This window comes from Hyalella azteca, unplaced genomic scaffold (genome assembly GCF_000764305.2).
Source record: "Hyalella azteca isolate HAZT.00-mixed unplaced genomic scaffold, Hazt_2.0.2 contig5520, whole genome shotgun sequence".
In the NCBI taxonomy this organism is placed as follows: domain Eukaryota; kingdom Metazoa; phylum Arthropoda; class Malacostraca; order Amphipoda; family Hyalellidae; genus Hyalella; species Hyalella azteca.
Genome location: NW_025935708.1, coordinates 102,850 through 111,456, shown reverse-complemented (window position 1 = coordinate 111,456; position 8,607 = coordinate 102,850). Strand labels below are relative to the sequence as shown.

General features: G+C 38.4%; 1 protein-coding gene across 1 annotated transcript in view; it reads left to right on the top strand.

Annotated features, from left to right (window-relative positions):
* LOC108676510 (probable 39S ribosomal protein L23, mitochondrial) overlaps positions 1 to 8,607 on the top strand; it is a gene marked incomplete in the record, with an annotated part of 14,125 nt that overhangs the window by 2,855 nt on the left and 2,663 nt on the right. The window contains 1 exon segment of the mRNA XM_018164591.2: positions 7,085 to 7,290. Within this exon segment, the coding sequence (XP_018020080.1) occupies positions 7,085 to 7,290 (206 nt within the window).

Sequence of the window (8,607 nt, the reverse complement as noted above, 5' to 3'; positions counted from 1 at the left end):
GAATACGTTGATGTCGGCATTACGTATCAGTTAAATTTGAAGCGCTGACGCAATACGACTCACCACGTGTCAAATATTGCCACACACAGTGACGGAATATAGGGATTTGGTAGGTTTCCATTCTAAAGGCTTTTTAATAAATATGGCAACATTTTGTGAAGTTTCATCTTTGCTGACGCGTAGTGAAGTGTTTTGAGAGTCACGTGAAGGCAACAGAACTTACATAACGCATACGATTTTTTTATAGTTTTTCATTTCTCAATGCGTCCTTAATGTGTCGGAATATACCGCGTTTACCCTATATCTAAGTCTAACAGAATAAATCATGATAAATGGTCCTGCAAATGTGAATAATGCATTGTTATTGACATTATGCCTACTTTACATTAAGCCATTCAGCCTGACATTAAGCCTACTACTATCGTTGATAGTATGAAAATACCACTGTGCAGAGAGTGAACGAAGATTTAAAGACCTACGGTGATGCATTATCGGCAAAATTTTCGCCTTCAGAAGATCTTGCCGACACATTTAGATTGAAATTCTTGCATTTGCCAACTATTTAGAAAAAAAGTAAGGTTTCCGGTACGTTGGATGGATTACGATGCAGCGATGCTTGTCCGGAAATCAGTTGCGATGAGTTCCCGCAAAAAATGTAAACAACATTTTTTCGATTGCGTAGTTTCGGTCACATTAGAGCGGTCAGACTGCTTTATTACTTGTTCAGTTGACACTTGCTGTACAATCGGACTGTTTTTAGGGTAAAATTATTTATTTGGGGTAACACGTGCATGCAACCTTGTAATAAGTTTGTGGCTTGTAAATAGTTTGTCATTACTGAGCGTAAATGGCTTTTCATTAAAAATTACCCGGCGACGCATCTTTAAAATGGCCGGCGACGCTTTGGGCTTAAAAATCCATATATTGGCAACGCTGCATCCACCCTCTGCATAGTGGTGAAAATAGTTGAGAAAAGTCCTACTTTTTCTGAAAGATTGAGGCTCTAATATCATTTGATTTTAGTAGGTATGAAATCTTGCAACTGAAATTAATATCATGTATTATTGTTTGATTGAAGAAATTGCAGTTCACAAAGGTGTCATTTTATAAAATTTTCAACTTTTGCAGTACTTAGTAGTGTCTAGGCCTACTAAATAATGCCAACTATCTCATAATAAAAAGATTACGTACTGTAAATTTAAACCTCAATATTGATTGTTTTATTATAAACTACTAAGTGAGCAGTAAGCAGAGCAAATTCACAATGCCTCATTTGCTACTAATTTTCAGGCATCACTAGCAAAATGTGTGTTTGATGTTGTAATGAACTGGACAACATTGTAGTGTTAAAGCCTTTAATAAGCTGCATACTGTAAAATGGGGTTACTTTGACCAGCGGGGTAACTTTGACCACTTTTCGTTTTTTTAACAAAAACCCCCAAAACTCAGAAACGATTTGACATAGAAAAATTTTGTCAATGGCCATCAAAGGCCTAATACTGAGGCTACGTAACACAATAGAAAGATTTAAAAAGTTTGCATATCTAATAGGTTAAAAAATTAATAATGTGACATACGAAAAAGAGATATTATTTAAAGCCTGTCGGAGTACCCCCCTCCAATTTTTTTATTTTTTGGTAAAATAACTCCAGGTTTTGATGCATTGTAGTAGAACTCTTCTTGTTACATATGTGTCAGACCGTGATGTCATTAGCGACTATTACGTAACCTTCTGTGACGTCACTACTTGCGGGTCACCTCGTATATAAGCTTGGAGAGCGCACTGCCAGTCAGTCATAGGCGGTAGGCAGTCATCGTACAGCCTGCAAACTCTAGACGAGCTCACGTCATCTTAGACTCTGGCACTCGCAACCAACATGCAGTGTCGTAATACTATCTCCAAAATTACTGCACATACTGTGCATTGATCCTGTAACTTCTATCTAGTGTATCCCGTGAACCTATCTTCAATACTTACGCTTAGATACACATCTTGTTATTATCCTTCCCTGGCCAATGAATATTTAATATGTTATTCGGACAATGATAAACAAACCCAAACCCCTCAGGTTTATCTACAATAGATCAGACAGATCCTTCCAAGGTTATGACAGAAATATAAACTTGGACAGTGGCACACCAGAACAGTGTCCCTCATAAATTTGACATGTGCAAAAGACAAATTTTAGGAAAGTGTCATAGTTTGCAAATGGGGGGCACCGCCCCCCAATGGGCGAACTTTGACCACCTAATGGCAGCCATGACAGGGTAACATTGACCGGCTTGGAAATTAAGTTAAAATTACCATAGGTACCTATATAACCTATTTTATGTTTGATACACCTATTAATGTTTTTTCTTTATGTTTCAGACTCTACAGAGTCATATATATGGTAATTTTAGCTTAATTTCCAAACCGGTCAATTTTAACCCATCACAGCTGCCATTAGGTGGTCACATTTTGCTCATTGGGGGGTGGCGCCTCCCATTTGCAAACTATGACACTTTCCTAAAATATGTCTTTTGCATATGTAACTAGAAGAGTTCTACTACAATGCACCACAACCTGGAGTTATTTTACCAAAAAATAAAATTGATTTCACCACCTGGTCAAAGAAACCCCAAGAGCTGGGGTAATAAAGACCATCACTTTTTTTGAAATTACATCAAAACTATGAGAGGCAGGAGCCAGCAATTTATGGTGAGTAAAGCTAGAGTATAGACCTGTATTTTGCATGTTTCAATTTCAGTTTAACTTATCTAGTAAAAAATGGCATCATTTTGAAAAAAAGTGGTCAAAGTTACCCCATTTTACGGTACCTATTCAGTTCAAGTTAATTAACATTTGCATAATTTCTTATGAAGGTTTAAAGTATATTTGGACTTCAAGGCTAAGAAATGAATTTTTCTTACAAATCTTTTGATTGTTTCACTCTTCTAAATATTTAAAATCTAACTATTTTGTCCTTTCAATGACTCCATTGACCGTATAAGTTGAGTTTTATAAAGTGTATTCAAGAACAAATTCTGAAATATGAGCAACATTCCCATTCATATATATATAAATGGTATTAATAAATTACTTACCTACCATACCAGCTAGGGGCTGCCGCTAGCTTGCTCAGTTGCCCAAGACAACCAAAATTAATTAATAGAAATATAAATGCTAATTTGAATTAATATTAATTAAAAATGTAAATTAAGCATTAAATTTCATTAATTGAATCAAATTATTTTAATACACCTCATAGTACATGCCTGAGTGCAGAGTGCTCAATGATTTATTTATTAATGCAATAATTGCCACTTCTCAGCAACAAACATTTTCTAAAAGATACAAGACAGTAGGAAACTTGCAATGGGAGACAAAATCATTCAGAATCTGAAGTGAAGTTATTTAGACAATATCAACAAAATAGGGCAAAAACATGAAAAAATTCATATCTGGACATGTATCAATCTGTGTTTAAATTTTGAAACAACTTTCCATCATTAAATCTCAGTGTGAAATGTGGATCAAATCTATTGTGAAATCAAACTTGACAAGTTAAGGGGTGTCTGGCCAAAATTTCCATCTTGGCTATTTACAGACGGATCACTTTGAAACTTGGTAGGTACACTTGTGTAAAACCAAAAAATAGACAGCTTTTATTTATGTCAATTATTAAAAAAAAAGTAAAGAAAACATGAAATTCTTAGAAAATGGCCAAAATAGAGGGTACCGGTACTGTAAAAAAAAACTACCTATCTCCTTCTAGGATTTTCAAGCTACAACATCAAGACGCATATCACTTGATGCATAAGGACCATATCTATCGATTGGTCTTTACGCAAGGACCAATTGATTGGCGTAAGGACCATATCTATCGATTTTTCAATTTCCCCCTATTCCCCTCCCCTCCTTTTCAAAATATTTTCAAAACCATAATGAAATTGAAAAAAACTAAGACCAATATCTAGATCTTTTATTTGCAAATCGAACGGTATATTTCTTATCGCTGTAGCTTCAAAACTGTAGGAGGATATAGTTTTCCAGTGACAATAAGTGTGAATGTTTAGTAGTGCACAACTATGGGGAGCATCTGGCCAAAAATTTTGAATTTTGGCTTTTCTGCTTTTTAGTCTCATCTTAAAGCTGACATTCTGACCTATACAATGGTACCAAAACCATCTCTGTATGTTGATTTATGGTGGAGTTTTTTAACATTTATAAAGATAGGCCGAAATTACCGGCAGCACACGTAAATAGCCAGTCTAAACACGCTGTTCTTCAGTTATCCGTCTGCAGTCGTATGGGATGGTTCTCGTGCCGCCGTTCACACCATCCTTGACAGAAATTGAGCTCAAATATCGTCTAGTCTTACAACCTGGCACCCTTGCACCCTTGAATGTCTTTTTCGAGGCGCGCGCGACTTTGTCAGGCTCTACTGAAGAGTTAACTTATTGTTACTGGAAAACTATCTCCTCCTACAGTTTTGCAGCTACAGCAATGAGAGATATACCGTTCAATTCGCAAATAAAAGATCTAGAGATTGGTCATAGCTTTTTTTCAATTTCATTACAGTTTTTGAAATACCGTATTCTGAAAAAGGGGCTGGGAAATATGGGGCAATCGGAAATTTTCCAAAAAATTCATGACAAATGCTCCCCACCCGCAAAAATTTGAATTTTGAAAAAGCTACGACGAATCGATAGATATGGTCCTTTCGCATCGAGCCATATGCGTCTAGACGTTGTAGCTTGAAAATCCTAGGAGGAGGTAGATCTCTACAGTAGCCCCTTTTATGACCGTTTCCTAAGAATTTCCAGTTTTCTTTAATTTGTTCGAAAAATTATCATGAATAAAAGCTGTTTTTTCGGTTTTATATATGTGTATAAAGTTTCAAAATGATCTGTCTGTAAATAGCCGAGATAAAATTCTTGGCCAGACGCTCCCCTTAACAAAACCAGGTCTTGGCTATGGCGCCTTGTCATATGTTTACATGGCTGCACGATGTTCCCTACACCGTGAAAGATTTTCATTTTATTCACTTCAGCTCAGTTTATCAGTTTCAGTTCAGTTTTTTCATGTGATATCGAAAACTTTGTTGGTATTGGTGAGGCTGTGAGAATTTTCTGCAAAAGTTAACGTATTTTTTTTTTATTTTAGGACATTTGTTGCAAAAATTTGTCAGTTACTGATACACGACTTGTGAATGTAATCAAGTACCTAAGGCATTGCCAACCTGGTATCGGATTTGAAACCATGCGCAATATTAGAACCACGGCAGTTTCTGGTTAGCTCAGTGTATCAATTGTCACGGTGGTGGAAGATGGTAGGCTTTTTGATCCATTTTCTTACATAAACGTGAGAATATATTACCTATGCAGAATTCCACACTGCTTAGTACCACGCTCTAGCCAAAATATCCTACATAAGTGGTTAAAGCCCAGAGTACCAAGATTGGAGCAGAGAGGCGCAGGTTTGATCGTAGCTCTGTGCGCCAGTTTCTGGTCAGAATCGGCAAGGAGGCCGGGCGGTTAAGCAAAGAAAATTTGAAGCAGTGAGTTGCGAGTTCAAACTTCAAGCCCGCAACAAGCTGTGGATGTTCTGCAATGTTAAGAATTGGTGACAGGCCTATGGCCTAATAAATGCTGAAACTGCAATGTAATATATATAACAAGTCAACTCAAACGTTTCACTGGGAAACCGCGAGCATTATTATTATATTATGTCCTGGGCTGGTCACTGACGGCGGACTTAATCCACTGCTAATAAGCATTCATTCATTCATTCATTCCACGAAGAGATTGTCGTGGCGTCTCGTTCAGATCGAACTTCGAGGGCACGTTACAAGCGGCTAAAAAAACACAAGATGATAAAAACAGATGACATCTATGCTAAAACAGAGGACATATGCCAAGACTGATGACGTCTATACTAGAACAAATAACACCTATGCTAAACCAGTAATATCCATGATAAATTAGATAACGGCTAGGCCTAAGATTCAAAGGCTCTACGGAAAAGTTCTGTTTTTTAGGCGTCGACGAAACAACGTCAGCGAAGAAGCAGATGTCACCGATGCTGGCAGACCATTCCATGTTCTGGCCGCAGCGACCGGGAACGCTCTGTCGCCGACGGTGGACAGACGTGAGGACGGGACGACGAGGTCAGCCTTCGACGAGGAACGCAGTCGCCTTCTAGAAGGCAGATCCGACACGCGCNTAGCCAACAGGCGCTGTGAGACAGTAGCCAACAGGCGCTGTGAGACAGTAGCCAACAGGCGCTGTGAGACAGTAGCCAACAGGCGCTGTGAGACAGTAGCCAACAGGCGCTGTGAGACAGTAGCCAACAGGCGCTGTGAGACAGTAGCCAACAGGCGCGGTGAGACAGTAGCCAACAGGCGCTGTGAGACAGTAGCCAACAGGCGCGTCGAGACAGTAGCCAACAGGCGCGGTGAGACAGTAGCCAACAGGCGCGGTGAGACAGTAGCCAACAGGCGCGGTGAGACCGTAGCCAACAGGAGCAGTGAGAACAGGCCTCTCTTCCGCCTCCTAGTTGAATGACTATTCAATGCAAAATTATGATATCTTTTGTAGATAAACAAATTTGAATAAGTGAATAATTTTTGAGAGTTAATTAAGTTGAAAACATGGCTTTGCCATGTATACTATCAATTGAATTTGTTTTAAAAATAAGTTCTCTTTTTTTAACAAATTATCTATTATAATTATTTATACTACCTCTATTTCTATTAAAACAATAAATGAATACTCAGAGGTCACTAAATAAACTCATGGCTCTCTGCCATCACTTTCTCCAAGCCTAACATATAAGTTTGCCTTAGTTCCTGTTTTTTCATGATTTTTCATGATTTTTCAATCAAAATCTATTTTTGAAATTGAAGAAATGGTTTTGGATAATTTTTAATCTTGTATATATCTTGTGTCTTCAAGTGTATACCTGCTAAAATACCTACCCATTTTCACAGGTATCTGCTGATCTATTCTTGAAATTGAAGAAATGGTTTTTGATAATTTTTAATCTAGTATATATATCTTCAATTTTCAAGTGTAATTACTAAATTATCCATTTTGACAGGTATCCACTGTACCAGAGAGGCAATCCGCAGCTGCGGTCATTCCTGACTAATTTCAATGTCTTTCCTGTGCGACCAACAGTCAAGCAGCCACCAAATGTTGTCACTTTCCACTGCTCCATGAAGATGACAGTCCACGACATAAAGAACTACCTTACTAAAATATATAAACTTCCAGTGGAACATGTCAGAATGGAGATTCAGATGGGTGAGTTGAATGGTGGCCAGCTATTGCAGTTTTTTTGTGAATTACCTTCTTTTTTCTGCATACTATGCCCATAAGTTCATAAGTATCATGAATGTTATTTTCACTATGAAAATATTATGCTGTTTGTATTATTATTATTAGTTCTGTTTTTTGAGCCAGTGTAAAAATTGCTTGATAAGAATAGAATTTCGATAAGAAGATATTCGGAATTCTGATAAGAAGAATTTTGGCCATTATAGTTGGCAGCAAAAACATTTTTTTAGAATTTTTGAAAGTCGACAACCTAATTTGCTCATCTATCCATTGCATATTAAAATATAATTCACAAGAAATCAGATTTGTTGAGAAAACTTTTAATAGATTGTTCAACCTTTGGGTTCAGAAGATTGTTCAACCTTTGGGTTCAGAAGAATGTTTCACCATTTATATCCATTGCATATATTTCATAAATGTTAGATCAAGCAGAAATTGAGTGCATTCTGTGCATGACTTTGAAATATACAAAATATTCAGATGCATTGGGCGCCTATGGTCCCTTCCTAGATCTTTGATTGATCCAAGACAAATCGAAGTACATTCCTGCATGTGTGTGTAACGGATCCATACACGCGCGTGAAACCCATTCATGTACACGCATGTAAAGGATCTATACACATGCGTGTAACAAATTCATGCACGTGCGTGTAGCGGATTCATGTACGTGCGTGTGGAGGATTCATGTACGTGCGTGTAGAGGATTCATGCACGTGCGTGTAGAGGGTTCATGCACGTGCGTGTAGAGGATTCATGCACGTGCGTGTAGCGGATTCATGTACGTGCGTGTGGAGGATTCATGCACGTGCGTGTAGAGGATTCATATACGTGCGTGTAGAGGGTTCATGCACGTGCGTGTAGAGGATTCATGCACGTGCGTGTATAAGATTTATGCACGCGCGTGTAGAAGATTCATGCGCACGTGTAGAAGATTCATGCGCACGTGTAGAAGATTCATGCGCGCGTGTAGAAGATTCATGCACGCGTGTGAAAGATTCATGCACGCGTGTAGAAGACTCATGCGCGCGTGTAGAAGATTCATGCGTGCGTGTAGAAGATTCATGCGCACGTGTAGAAGATTCATGCACACGTGTAGAAGATTCATGCGCACGTGTAGAAGATTCATGCACGCGTGTAGAAGATTCATGCACGCGCGTGTAGAAGATTCATGCACGCGCGTGTAGAAGATTCATGCGCGCGTGTTGAAGATTCATGCACGCGCGTGTAGAAGATTCATGCACGCGCGTGTAGAAGATTCATGCGCGCGTGTTGAAGATTCATGCA